The sequence below is a fragment of the Tamandua tetradactyla genome, chromosome 2 (genome assembly GCF_023851605.1).
Source record: "Tamandua tetradactyla isolate mTamTet1 chromosome 2, mTamTet1.pri, whole genome shotgun sequence".
In the NCBI taxonomy this organism is placed as follows: domain Eukaryota; kingdom Metazoa; phylum Chordata; class Mammalia; order Pilosa; family Myrmecophagidae; genus Tamandua; species Tamandua tetradactyla.
In genome coordinates, this window is record NC_135328.1 from 35883205 (window position 1) to 35898991 (window position 15787).

At 37.0% G+C, this 15787-nt stretch overlaps 1 protein-coding gene across 6 annotated transcripts in view; it reads left to right on the top strand.

The window, feature by feature from the left end:
- LOC143668446 (N-acetyllactosaminide alpha-1,3-galactosyltransferase-like 1) overlaps positions 1 to 15787 on the top strand; it is a 125482-nt gene that overhangs the window by 64673 nt on the left and 45022 nt on the right. For all 6 annotated transcript variants that reach the window (XM_077143220.1, XM_077143222.1, XM_077143224.1 and 3 more), the window contains 2 exons: positions 14478 to 14557; positions 15532 to 15567. In XM_077143220.1, the coding sequence (XP_076999335.1) occupies positions 14478 to 14557; positions 15532 to 15567 (116 nt within the window). The remainder of the gene's footprint in view (positions 1 to 14477; positions 14558 to 15531; positions 15568 to 15787) is intronic.

Genomic DNA, 15787 nt, shown 5'->3' on the forward strand with positions numbered 1-15787 from the left:
TTCAACTCTGAAATCTCTCAGCCACTGACACTTTGTCTCATTTCTCTCTTCCCCCTTCAATTCCTTGATCCCAAGCCCGGTCTCATCTTGGGATTTCTGTCCCATGTTGCCAGGGAGGTTCACACCCCTGGGAGTCATGTCCCACGTAGAGGGGTTGGGTAGTGAGTTCACTTGCCATGTTGGCTTAGAGAAAGAGACCACATCTGAGCAACAAAAGAGGTTCTCTGAAGGTAACTCTTAGGCTTAATTTTAGATAGTCTTAGTCTGTCTTTTGCAGGAATAAGTTTCAGAGGGGCGATCCCCAAGATTGAGAGCTTGGACCTATTGACTTGTTTGTCCCTACTGCTTGCTGTAATTATCAGGAATTCTCCAAATGGAGAAGTTGAATATTGCCCCCTTTCTTACCCCAAAGGGACTTTGTAAATACTTCTTTATTCACTGTCCAAATCTCTCTGGGATTTATCGGGGCATCACACTCCCGGACAAGCCAATAAAATCTCATGCTCTATTCAAAGATGCCATTACTTAACGGTGTTAACTAAACTGACCATACAAGTTAAATTAGAAAATGTGCTACCCAAATGTAAGTTTTGTACCAAATAAACATCTCTCCTTTTAGTCTCATGCAGAAACTGAAATTTTAAAACATGGATGATATTGTCCTTTATCCAGTCTTCTAATATACCTTAGTCCTATCCAGATCAGCTTCAACAATGTATCTACTTAATGTCTGATCATTTTTTTTAACTTTTTAAACAGTTCCTGTATGGGATAGTGCTGACTTTCATAGCTTCAGAGGTCTAACTCTGAGTCTCAGGTGTCACGTAAATGCCCTAGCTTTCTAAGAAAGACCATGTTATATATAAATAGCTCAGTATCTCAGCATTTAGAATTAACAGTTGCACCTTTTGCCATGTACCTTTCCAGCTATGAGAGAAATCCTGAACATCATTGGCTTTCTTGAACCAAGATATATTTCCTGGATGCCTTCGACTGGACATTTTTATAGCCTTGCTTTAATTTGGATATTTTTAGGGCCTTAGAACCATAAACTTGCAACTTATTAAGTTCTCCTTTTTAAAAGCCATTAAGTTTCTGGTATATTACATTCTGGCAGCTTACTAACTAGAACACCCCTTAACATGTATTTTAAAGTACTGGTCTATGTTTAGGTATGAATCAATGAAAAAGAAAAGGATGGTATTTTCTGTAACATGGCATGGCCTCAATATAAATGAGAGCTTGGAGAAAATTGGCAGGAAAATTTTCTATATTACAACTGGCATTATTCTGTAAAAGGGAGGGGAAATTGGATGAAATTCCATATGTACAATCTTTTATGACCCTATGCCAATATAAGCATTTGCAAAAAAGATGCAATATTATGATGTAAACAGAGAAAAACAGGTCCTAGCTTGGGGAGAAGTGGGAAATCAAAGAAATGTCAGTCCTGAGCAAAACAGGTTCTGTCAGATTCCAGCCTAGATGAGGACCTGTCCCTATTACACTTAAGGCTTTCCCCAGTCCCTTCTCCTTACCCATTGGTAAGTCCAGGGTGCGTGTGTGAGGGGGTGAGGGGCAGGGGTGTGGGTAGAGGTGCAGGAGAAGACAAGGCTTTTTCTCCTCACAGTGAGTCCTCATCCAGTTCCCCTTCATCACCCAGCAGGGAGGAATCGTCTCCCCACCTCAGACCTGCCACAGCACTCAATTTGGCCAGTTCATCACTCAACTGGGCAGGGCGGTTCCCATGCAGACAAGTTCCAGCTGAACTAGATGACCAAGGAAATCTCAGAGGTTTTAGTTACGTACATTCTCTTTTTTTCCACCTCTGATCTGTATAATTTGAAAAAAAAAAAAAAAAAAAAAGCCTTTTTATCAGGATGACCCTAAGAAAAAGAAATATCTCTTTAGTTCTATTTTTACTACCCACAATCCTACATGGGTAGATATTCAAGCCCTCTCAAACACCCTCCTTACCCCAGTGGAACATAAAATAATTCTCAAAAAAGCCTAGCAGGAAGCCAGGAGGTTGTATGACCATGAGCCTAACAGCTTGGTGCATGTTCCTGAAGCTCTGGTCATTCCTATGACAAATCCGGACTGGAACTTGAATGAGCAGGGCAACCGAACTAAATCAGATTATAAAGGGTGCATCATAACAGGAATGCAGAAAAGTGTTCCAAAACTAAAAAGCCTGAAGAAAGTTCAGGAAGTCCAACAGGGACCAAAAGAAAACCCTTCCGTTTTGCTAGAAAGGAATTTTGAGATGTATAGACAATGCACTGATCTGGACCCTGAACATCCAGACAAATCAAGATTAATTAATATGATTTTCATTAGCCAAAGTACTCTAGACATAAGAAAGAAATTAGAAGGATGATTGGTAATGCCACTGTCTCAATTAGTTAAGATTGCCTTTAAAGTCTTTAACAACTGAGACCAGCTTACAAGCAGATGAAATGCCAAGCTATCTTGCTGGGAGCAGCCATCAGCTAAAATTTAACCGGCTCAAGAAGCATTGTTCCAGCCAAAGAAGAACAACAAAAGGGTAAGTCTGCAGGGTTAGTCCCCGATGTCTAACTTGAAGTATACCTGTTCCCTCATTACAATGTGCAGGAAAGAAGGCCACTGGAAGTGAGAATGCCCATCCTCCCCAGAGCAGGGAGGCCCAGACACTCACAAATTCACCAACCAAATACCTGAGCTTGCAGAGGATGAGTGTGATCAGGAATGATAGGGCCCAGGGGCACCTTCCAACTTTAGCAGCCATGTTACCATTTTCCACCAGGAGCCACGGGTATCTATATTAGTGCAAACGAAACTTAAAAACATTTTAATTAATGCTGGATCAAAATGGGGTCAAAATACAAAATACAGTTCTTTCTCCAAGAACTGTAGTGGTTATTGGGGTGTCTGGAGCCTCAAACAATAAACCTTTTCTGCAACCCCATGAATGCCAAATAAATACCAATTTGAAACAGTTTTCTCTATATGTCTGAATGCCTGATGCCACTACTCAGATGAGATTCATTAACCAAATTAAATGCCTAAGTAACCATTTTTGCAATAAAATTGGACACTGAAGATCCCCCTGACCAGGCTTGTGCCCTTGTATGTTGTAGCAAAAGTACCTTTGCAACATCTAAGAAAAGGAGTCCAATCTAAGATTCTTGAGGATATACTTTTGAAGGTAAGGCCAGAGGTGTGTGTGATGGGATGCTGAGAAGAGCCAGAAGTGCTGAAGTGATGCACAAAAAGGTCCAGCCTGGTGTGAAAACTCCTAACTTTAAACAATATCCCATAAAGGAAGATGCTTGAGAAGGCATAGAACACTTAATAGACTTATTTCTTAAATAACAGTTAATTCAATGTTGCTGTTCTCCATTTAACACCCCCATCCCACCTGTACTAAACCCCGGTACCAAGAAGGAGTATCACTTTATACAAGATCTGAGTACAAAAACTCAAATAGTAGAGAACATTCATCCAGTCATGCCAAACCTGGACAGACTGCTAACCACCTTGTCTGGAGGTTTCTGTTGGTTCACTGTACTGGATCTAAAAGATGCTCTTTACTGTGTGCCATTGGGCCCTGAATCCCACAAACTATTTGCTTTTGAATGGGAGGATCACTGAACTAGTGTTAAGTGGCAATATTGTTGGATGGTACTTCCCTAAGGCTTCAAAAATGCCCCTACTTTACTTGGAGAGAAATTAGCTAGAGATTTTAGAGTTGCAACTTCAGGAGGGAGTACTTTTACCGTATGTAGAGGACATCCTAATTGCCAACACATTGGAAAAAGCATCTGACCTATGATACTATTTTAACTCTGAATTTTCTAATAGAGTGAGGATTTTAAGAGCCTAAGAACAAAGTCCAGATTTCACAGCCTACTAGGAAATATATAGGGTTTGAGTTATCAAAGAAACAGAAAAACTTGCTGCTGGGCAGGAGAGGAGCCTTAGTCAGAGTAGCAGAGCTAACCACCTGGAGACAGTTGTGAGCATTTCTCGGAATAGCAGGATTCTGTCGTATTCGGATACGAGTTTCAGACTTCTGGCTAAGCCCTTATATGAGGCTTTGGAATGTGGGGGTGGAGAACCACTGAGTTGGACTACAGAAAATGAACAAGCATTCTTTAAAACAACAGAAAAACTTTAACAGCTCCAGCTCCAGGCCTCCCAGACATTAAAAAGCCTTTTGATCTGTTTGTGCATAAATGCCAAGAAGTTAGTTTAGGGATGCTCACCCAGAACTTCAGTAACACTGAAAGGCCTGTTGCCTATTTCTCAGAACAACTAGATGCAGTAGCATAGGAGTGGCTGGTCTGCTCCAGGTGGTGGAAGCTACTTGTAACTTACTGCAAGAAGTGGAGAAATTCACCTTAGGATAACCCACAGATGTATGTACTCCTCACTGTTCTCTTGGAACAGAAAGGGGTGTGTTAGTTAGATTCAGTTGTCAACTTGGCCAGGTGAGCATACCTAGTTCTGTTGCTGTGGACACAAGCCAATGGTACGTGAAACTCATCTGTTGCTAATTACATCTGCAGTCAGCTAGGCGTGTCTGTTGCAATGAGTGACGTTTGACTTAATTGGCTGGTGCTTAAATGAGAGAACGCAATGTAGCACAGCCTAAGCAGCTCGGCATTCCTCATCTCAGCACTCGCAGCTCAGCCCAGGCCTTTGGAGATGCAGAAAGAAGTCATCCCGGGGAAAGTTGTTGGAACCCAGGGGCCTGGAGAGAAGACCAGCAGAGACCATTCTGTGCCTTCCATGTAAGAAAGAACCTCAGTGGAAAGTTAGCTGCCTTTCCTCTGAAGAACTAACAAAATAAACCCGCTTTTATTAAAAGCCAATCCGTCCCTGGTGTGTTGCTTTCCGGCAGCTAGCAAACTAGAACAGGGGGTTATTGGCTTACTTCTGGGAGACTATGCAAGTACCAAGCCATATTGCTGGATAATCCAAATGTAAAACTAAAGGTGGTTTCTTCTTTGAGTCCTGCTACATTACTCCCTACCACTCAAGGAGAACTTGTTTATGACTGCATACAAAACCTGAGGAAGTTTATTCTAGCCAATCTGATCTCACAGATCAACCCTCAGAGGATCCAAATCTGCAGATGTTCACCAATGAAAAGAGTTTTATGGAGCAGGGACACCGGAGAGCTGGGTATGCTGTAGTAACCCTACAATAGACACTTGAGGTGGAGGTCCTTCCTCCAGGTACATTCATGCAACAAGTGGAACTCATAGCCCTCACCAGAGCCTGACATTTAGGAGCAAGAAGAGGGTGAATATATACACAGATTCCAAATATGCCTTTTCAGCAGTCTATGCACATGAAACTATCTGGAAGGAGAGAGGGCTACTAACTTCCAGGAGAAAGGACATAAAGCATGCTGACATGATCATAGCGCTAGGAGATGCCATCGTGTTAGCAAAGGAGGTCACAGTTATCCGTGGCCCTGGACATCAAAGGAGTGTGGATCCAATAGCTAGAGAGAACAATTTAGCAGACTGTGCAGCTCCTGGAAGCTAGATTTCTAATATGGAGTGAGAAATATTAATTTCCAAAAATGTAATAAAAAGAATCATCACTCATTTGCATCAGGGTACTCGTTATGGGAGAGACACTATGTACCAGTGGCTATGAAAATACATTGTTGGCCCTAACATGAGAAAAACTATACAGTGATCCAAGAATGTCCTGTTTATGCTAAGAACTACCCAAATCCTACAAAGGGAGTCCAGGCAGGCAGAGTAGAATTAGAGAAAGACTGGAAAATTATGCCAAAAGCCCAAGGGAATCACAAATACCTCCTCACCTTTGTGGACACTTTCACAGGATGAGTTGAGGCATTTCCCTGCAGAAACAAGAAAGCACCTGAAGTGACTAAGGCATTACTAGGAGAAATCATTCCCCAGTTTGGAGTGCCACTCTCGATCCAAAGCGATGATGGGTGTGTCTTTTTGCAAAAGTAACTCAAGAAGTATCAGGTGCCTTAGGCATCCATTGGATGCTACATGCATCTTGGAGGCCACAATCCATGAGAAAAACTAAAAGGCTGAACCATACTCTAAAGAAAACTATAAAAATATTATATATATATAAAAAACAAAATTTGTCAAGAAATAAACCTGACCCTAGGATAAAGTTATACCATTTGCCCTGCTCAGGATAAGAGTAGCCCCCAGAAGCAGGCTTGATTTGAGGCCCTATGAAATAGGGAGATCCTTCCTCAAAACCAATTATACTAACAGCCTAAATAATGAACATGTAATTGTTGAACCAGAGACTATAAGATACGTTCAAACCTTAGGAGCCACTTTGCAATATACCAATGTGACTCTGACCAACTCATTCTCCACTGATGTCCTTCACATTGTATATGTCTGGGAGATTGGGTGATCTTGAAAACTCGAAGATATAGCACTCAGGCTGCCAGCTGAAGGCCCAGTGGGATGGGCCCTATCAGGTCTTGCTTGTTACTCTTTTGTCAAGTTGCAGGGAATTTGACCTGGGATTCATCACTCAAGAATCAAAGTTATTCCCACCCTCTCTTCAGAAGCCCCAGAGGAGCTGTCAGCATTGAAGTAAGATCAATCATCTCAGCAGGAACCTCTCATCATGTCCCAGTTATAACTATGAACCTATAACATAACTGAAGTTACTTTTTAGACGAACCAAATATACGTGCTGGTTAATGTAGTCTGTACTGCTTGGCCATGCATTCTCCTTTTTCTTATTGGTTGGATTCTCTTTACCTGTTTTTTTTTTTACTTGATGTATATAGATTTGAAATGGTACATCCACTTTAGATTTTTTAAATGCAATTTTATGGAGATATATTCATACACCATACATCCATTCAAAGTATACAATCATTAGTTCACAGTATTATCACATAGTTGTGCATTCATAACCACAAAATGTTTTTGAATATTTTCATTACTCCAAAAAAAATTAAAAAGAAAAATAAATAAAAAGAAAACCCCAAACATCCCATATTCCTTATCCCTCCCTATTAGTTTTGTGACCCTTAGTTTTGGTGAGGTACATATGTTACGGTTGATGAAATAAAATTAAGATACTCTTTAGTCCAAAGTGTGCAACAGATACATTTTCCCATATACTAAGTCTGTGTAATACTCGAATATTTGTTCTAGTTCATGAAAGAGCTTTTTTTTTTTTTATTTCTACTGTGAATCACAGCTGCTATCTACCATAAATTCACTGTTATACAGTCCATGTTTTAACTTCTAGCTTTCCTTCGGGTGACATATATGACTCTAAACTTCCCCTTTCAACCAATTCATACATAATTCTGCACTATTAATTATATTTACAGCATGCTACCATTACCTCTATCCATTTCCAAACATTTAAATTCAGCCTAGTTAAAAATTCTGCACATATTAAGCAACCTTATTCTCTAGCCTCTTTCTATCTTCTGGTAATGTATATTCTGGATTTTATGTCTATAAGTTTATATATCATAATTAGTTGATATCAGTGAGATTATGTAAAATTTGCCCTTTTGTCTCTGTAATAGTTTCACTCAGCTTATTTTCCAGAAACCTAAAACCTCCAGATTGTTCCTTTGCCAGAGAAGCCCTGAAACCCAGAGGCACCAGTCTCTCCAAGAACATCAACCAGGTGCATCCCCTTACCTCATAATGTAGACACCCCTTCTCAACACGAATAAGTTAGAATGGTCATTGCCCAAATATCCCTAAAGATCGAGAGAAGTATCAGATGAGAGGGAGGAGATGTAACAGAGAAGATAGGATTTAACAAATGAGTATGACTGCTGAATCATTGTATTGATATCTCTTTTTAGTTTCCAGTATATTACAGCAGCTAGGAGGAAATAACTGAAATTGTGGAACCTCTAGATGGGTCCCTGGACTAGATAAATCCTGAAATGCAGAGGGGCCAGCCCTTCCAGAACATCAACTAGTTCCATCTCCCTATCCTCTATTATCGACAGCCTCTTTCAACATGAAAAAGTTAGAATGGGCAGAACTCAAATACCCCTAAAGAGTGGGAGAAAGATCAAAGGTGATGGTGGAGTTATACAGAGAACTGGGTTTAACAAATGAGTATGAGTGCTCTTTAATACTGATATTTCTTTTAGCCTCCAGTACCTTAAAGCAGCTAGAAACAAAAACCTAAAACTGTGGAGTTGTAACTCATACCAAACTCTGAAATCTGTTCTACAATTTATTGTTGCGATGCACTTTGAAATTTATTGCCTTTATGTACATATGTTATTTAAAGAAAAGGAGGAGTATAACAGAGAAGATAGGACTTAACAAATGAGTATGACTGCTGAATCATTATATTAATATTTCTGTTGAACTCCATTGCCTCTGAGCAGCTAGAAGAAAAAATGAAAAATTGTGGAACTATAACCCATACCAAACTTTGAAATCTGTTTTCTAACTGCTTCTTAAAACATACTTGGAAATTTATTGCTTTGTTGTATATATGTTATATTTCACACTAAAAACATTTTAAAATCATTTTTGTTTATAATTCTATGAAATAATATCACATTTATAAATTCATATAGGATCCTCATTTTCAGAACACTGTATCTTTCCCTTTTAAACATACAATTTAATATATTCCTATATTTTTAAGACAACACTACATTAGCCAAGATATTTTAATTATGCTTTTTCCTTATCTTTCACAGCATCCCTTAGATTTGTTTCTGTTATTATATAATATTCCTCCAAAAGTATTTTCAATGAAGTTCATATTTTACAAGACATTTAATTCCTTCTATGTCTGAGAATATTTTAATTACACCCTCACATTTGAATAATGCTTTGGCTGGACATAAAACTCTAGTTCAAGTAATTTTCTCCTGCTGACCAACAGGTGTGGTTTACGAGGAAGACAAATTACTTACAGACAAGTAATAATACTAATAACAACTACATTAATAAAGACACTACATTTTATCCAAGCAAAATCACTCACATCTTATCAAAATATGAAGTAAATTTGCAATCCCTATGAAGCTGGAAGACCTGAATGATTTTCTAGGAAAATATACATGATAGCAGTAACTCTATCAGATGTTAAAATGTAATATAAACTTGCCCCAAATTAAAATGATTTGATGTAGGAGATAAAGAGAGATCAATCAATAGATCAAAGTGAGATATCAGAACTAGTCCCCCAAAACATATGAGAAATTAATTGATGATTAGGAACATTTCAATCAGAGAAAAGCTAAGTTGTCAATAAATAGGATAAGACAACTGGAAAGCTATATGCTAAAAAATAAAACCAAATCCCCATCTCCTACTTACATAAAAATAACTTCCAGATAAACCTAAAATGTTAATTTTAAACTTCAAAACTACTAGAGGAACATAGGAGAATCTGTATATTATTTTCAAACCTTTTTTATAAAGGGAATAAGTTAAAAAAAGTCATGATGAAAATATGGTAAATCTGATTGTTAGGCCTGGAGGACAGGACCCCTTCTCCCCAGTATGTAACCTACCCCTGACAAATAATTTAGAAAGGCTCTCTCACCCTAACCGCGCCAAACTCGCATCTCCTTCACCCTCCATCAGCTGCCCTCTTGTGCTAACCTCCCATTACTCAGCCTCCACTCTCCAGAAAATGCATTCCTGGGTAAATTCCCTTTACTCATTATCCCTCCTCCAGCATTTACAACCCTGCATACCTAAGGCAGCATTTATATTTTAAAATTTACCAATGGAAAGCTGCCAATTCCTAACTTAGCCCCCAATTCTGAAAACTAGCCCATAGAGACCTGCCTAACCCTTGCCCCCCAACTCCCTAACCCTAAGCCTTAAAAACTCTATCCCCCACCACCTCAAGGCAGCCGTTTCTCTCTCTCTTGAAACGCTTCCCCTGGCAGCTCTGTTCCTCCCTGAAATAAAGCCTTTGCCTGGATTCCTTTGTCCTGCCTCATTCCTGGTGAGTGTGCCTTTCACTAACCATATAAAAGTTAACATTTTCTGCACACTAAAAGAATATCATGAATAAAGTGGGAAAAAAAAAGAAAACCAAAAATCTGGGAAAATATTTGCAACATACATGACAAAGTACAAATTTTCTTAAAATGGAAGACCTTTTAAAATGTAAAGAGAAAAAGACCTAATAGAAAATAACAAAGGCTATGGACAGGTCACAGAGAAGAAATACAATGGTTCTTAAACATGAAAAAGATGCTCAACTCCAATCATAAAAAAATAAATGTCATACTACACTGAGAAACCATTTCTCACCTATAAATTATCAAATATCAAAATTTTTAACAGCACACTACATTGGTGAGGGTGTAAGGAAGCACATTTCCATCCACTAATGCTGAGGTTTAATGGGTACAAACTGTGGAATGCAATTTAACAATATTTACTAAAACTGTAAATAAATATAATCTTTATCTCAGCAATTAAATTTCTAGGAATTTATCCAGCGATATTATTTTCAACTTGGGGACACAGAGCATGTTCATGGATTCTCACAGAGGCAGTTTCTATAATAGCAAAGATGGTAAATGACCAAAGTGCCTAGCAATAGATAATAAATTATGATATATTCATATAATGGAATACAGGTTACCTGTAGAAAAGAATGAGGTGGATTTATATGAGATGTTATGGAATGATCTTCAAAATATACTAATGAGTAAAAAATCTAAGGTACTAAAGATTGTGTTTAGTATACTTCCATTCATGTGAAAAAGGAGAACTATACGCATAAAGATATATCTCTGTAGACACAGAATAGTTATGGAATAAAACCCAAGAAACTGTGAACAGTGCCTGGGGATGGGATTATGGGAAAAATCAGGTGCTGTGGTTGAGGAAGACTTAGTGTGCATTATGTGGTTTGAAGCTGTATTCACCGGCCTCCCCCCACCCCACCCCCCCAAAAAAACAAAACAATATGTTCTTAAATCTAACTCATTCCTGTGGGAGTGAACTCATTATAAGTAGGCCCTTTTAATGAGGTTACTTCAGTTAAGTTAAGATGGTGTGGGCCACTTCAATCTGAATTGTTCTTAATCCTATATTGGAGCCCTTTATAAACAGAGTGACATTCAGATAAGACAGAAAGCAACATGAAGAAGTTGAAATCAACAAAACCTGAAAGAGAAGGGAGAGGCTGCCATGTGCATTGCCATGTGACAAGCTAAAGGCCAAGACTTGCCAGCAGCCAGCCTCAGAACACCAGTGTTCAGGGAGAAAGCCTTACCTTGACACCTTTTATTTGGACTTTCTTTTAACCTCAAAACTCTGACCAAATAAATTCCCACTGTTTCACCCATTTCATGGTATTTGCTTGAGCATCCTGGGAAACTAAAACAATTATATAAAACTTTTTCTTTTTAAATAAGGAAAACCAATTTATTTTAAATGGGAGGGCAAAATAAAAGTGCATTTTATGATAACAAATTAACAGTGGTTATCTCAGGGTAGTGGGATTGCATGTGTTCATCATTTTCTTCTTTGTGCTTTTAGGTACGTGACACATTTTTAACATGGGCATGTGTTATTTCTATATTCAGAAAAACAAATAGTTAAAAACATTTAAGAAAGCATAAGAAGAGTTTATGTCTGCTTGGGATAACTGGACAATGCAGAAAAGAAGACAAAGAAAGAAAAGGATGCTCTTTTTCTCTATAATATACACACTCACACACATATACATACTCTCCTAAAAGTAAATTCAGTAATCTATACTCTAAAAGTAGAAATCAGTCATTAAGAAAGTTAAGGAAGTACAAAAAAAGGAAATCAAAAGAATTTTAAAATTTTTTCAAAAGGCCAAATTTCTGTCCTCTGATAGGACATTATGTCATTATGACAATTACTTTCTAATGCTTTCATCATCAAAAGAGTCTGATGACATCACCATTAATAGAGGATCCAACACCAGGAGAATGGTATACAATATCTGATTTGGATTTTTTTATTGTTTGCTTGTTTGTTTTTACAAAGACCTAAAGATACAATGTGTAAAAAATATCTGCCTTCCTAGGACTTCATTGGTATCTCTTTACATTACCATAACGAAGGTAAAGTGACCTTTAAGAAAGACCTATGTGCAAGCTCTCATGATCAAGATAAAATCAAAGGTAGAAATCATGCCCAAACTTTAGTCTTAAAATTATATTTTACAGAATAAATAACTCATCAACATTTTACTAGCCTTTAAGAATAATGTCACTATCAGAAATAAACTAGCTAATACTCTTGAATTTAAAAGTTATTCTTTTCAAATTGTTGGGGCATTAAAATTGCATCTAGTTGAAGCCTGACCCATATGGTGTTATCTATAGAAAAATTTTCCATTAGAAATATAGCGCAAGCCATATTTGTAACTTTCAGTATTCTAGGAGCCACCTTACAAAACGGCAAGGAAAAAAAAAGGAAACAGATGAGATTAATTTTAATAATATAATTTATTTAAAAAAATATAAACAAATTTTAATTTTACCATGTAATCAATATAAGATTATTAATTTATTATCTTAATTTTTTCATCCTACATCTTCAAAATTCACTGTTCAGAGTAGCAACATTTTAAGTGTTCAGTAGCCATATATGTTTAAATGGCTGCCGAACTGGTAAATGCAGATCTAAAGCAACTTACTCATAAGTGTTCAAAAATTAAATATCATTCAAGATGTAGTGGAGAGGCTGGAGGGAATTGCCTGAAAATGTAGTGCTGTGTTCCAGTAGCCATGTTTCTTGATGATGATTGAACAATGATATAGCTTTCACAATGAGACTCTGTGAATGTGAAAACCTTATGTCCGATGTTCCTTTTAGCTACTGTATCAACAGAAGAGTAGAACATATGGAATAAAAATAAACAATAGGGGGAACAAATGTTAAAATAAATTCAGTTTGAAATAGTGGTAAATGAAAGTGAGGGGTAAGGGGTATGGTACGTATAGTTTTTTTCTCTATTATCATTTTATTTCTTTTTCTGTTGTCTTTTTATTTCTTTTTCTAAATCAATGCAAAGGTACTAAGAAATGATGAATATGCAACTATGTGATGATATTAAGAATTACTGATTATATATGTAGAATGGAATGATTTCTAAATGTTTTGTTTGTTAATTTTTTTAATTAATAAAAAAGTTAAAAAAAATTAAATATCAGAGACCTCCATTTTAATCCAAAACAAAACCCAATGGCAGGACCTATTCTTAGATAATCCCTACAGAAAACCAGTTTAGGCTTATAAACTGAAATTCTAAGATCTGCAACACAAACTCAATGCATTGACTGGAGCTAACTATTCAATTTTAGAGCTTAATGTCTTTAATTTAGTTTTTGTTTTTTTTTTTTTTTTGCATGGGAAGGCACTGGAAATCAAACCAGGGTCTCTGGCATGGCAGGTGAGAACTCTGCCTGCTGAGCCACCGTGGCCTGCCCTAATTTAGACTTTTAATCACAGTTTACGAGTATTTAAATTTGAGAGAGCTCATATAACGTCAGGCTACTTGTCCTATAGTCATTGAATAAATTATGACAATGTTATTGTGAAGAAAACCTGTATATAAATCAACTTTGGGAGCAGAATATATATGAGTACATAAAGACATCTTCATAATTACCTCATTTTATTTTCACAAAAGGACAAATGAAGTAAACAGGATGAAAGTTCTATTGAATTTCTTTTAGGCAGTTAGAATGGACTTTTTTTTTAGCATTTGCTCCCCCTATTATTTATTTTTATTCCATATGTTCTACTCATCTGTTGACAAGGTAGATAAAAGGAGCATCAGACACAAGGTTTTTACAGTCACAGTCACATTGTGGAAACTATATCATTATACGATCATCTTCAAGAAACATGGCTACTGGAACATAGCTCTACATTTTCAGGCAGTTCCCTCCAGCCTCTCTGTTACACCTTAACTAAAAAGGTGATATCTACTTAATGCGTAAGAATAACCTCCAGGATAACCTCTCGACTCTGTTTGGAATCTCTCAGCCATTGACACTTTGTCTCATTTCACTCTTCCCCATTTTGGTTGAGAAGGTTTTCTCAATTCCTTGATGCTGTGACTCAGCTCATTCTAGGGTTTCTGTTCCACATTGCCAGGAAGGTCCACACCCCTGGGAGTCATGTCCCACGTAGACGGGGGAGGGTGGTGAGTTTGCTTGTTGTGTTGGCTGGAGAGAAAGGCCACATGTTAGAGTGGACCTTGATAAAGGAATACAAAAGGAAAGTAATGGACACTTTGCACCTAATCTGAAAAGCATCAGTCAGCATCCCAAGGGAGATTGTGTAGGCACCTTAAACAGAACAGACGCTTTGCCAGACTCAATTCTGCCTTATTCCTAAGACTGAGCATTCTAAAAGCTGATGGTAAAATGTCCATAAATGAATTAATTCATTGTTTGAAAATGGCAAGAATATAGTTTTGTGCTTTCCAATTTTTTTCTCTCCTTTTCCTAGGAAAGAATGAATTCTAAAAGAAAAATGCTGTTATTGGTTTTATTTGCATTATCAATGATGTCAGCTGAGCATTATTTCAGGTAAATACAAAATATTAATAAGTCATTATCTTTAGTGATTGATGAGTTTTGCCCAAGATTATTAATAGCACTCCCTATATCAATCAGAAATTACCTCCTCTTTGGGGAACAGAGCAAAAAATAAGGCAATATAACCATTTTCATTTTTTTCAACATTCAAATAATATTTATTGAGCACCTTCTCACTGTCATGCCCTATAGGCGCTGCAGAAACAGTAAAAACCCAAACAAAGTCATTGCCTTTAGGAAGCTTTATATTCTAGGTGGAGAAGACAGACAATAAACCAAAAATATATAATATTTCAGGGATGTTATATTTTACATAATAATGCTACAAAGAAAGAAAAAAGCAAGATAAGAAGATAGTGTGGGGTGCTATTTTAGATGAATTTTTTTAATTATATAAAAGTTCCTTCTTTGTGTCTAATGTACAGGATTCAAAACAACCTGCTACAGAAGCATAGGTGTTCTGAGGAACAAATTTGTTAACCTGCTAAAATTCTCAAATAGAAAAATTCAAATACTTAACTACTCCATGCTGTCCTTCTTATGGTATTCTTTATAAGAATGCAATAATAACTTGCTATTTGGAAAGGCAACTATATCATGAGGGCTAATGTCTTTAAAAATCAACCATAGTGCATCAGCATCATGTTCTATAAGCTATTGGTCCTCCTGTGAAGTTGCATCTTAATAGAAAGGATTCAGGACCAGTTGTAATAGTATTATCACCTGTTTGAAGATAATAATGGGCTCTCTTAGTCAAAAAGAAAACAATAGGCCATAAGATGAGTGTGGCATGGATTTTGTCATATATTCCAGAACTGTTGTAGTATGATGCTTGGTATACAGTAGGTTCTTAAAAATTATTTGACTAGTTCATGAATGAATGAATGGATCTGAATTCTAGAATTTCTTATCCTAATTGCAATAGGCATTTGTTCAAATTTAAAACTATTTTTTTTCATTTACAGAATAAAGAAGAACCTACAGAAGATGTATCTCTGTTGGTAAGAATGTCTGTTCTATATATATTCTACAAACTGCATTGAAGGCAAAACTGGCTGGAGTGGAATGGGTTCTATTAATGACAGTGTGCAGAAAGAACTGAAAACTAAAAACTGAATTCCGTAGAGACAAACACTGATTAGCTTTTGGGTATCAGTTCAGAAATATTTTATGCACATGCATATATACATGTATATGAGAATGTATATATGTCAGTATGTA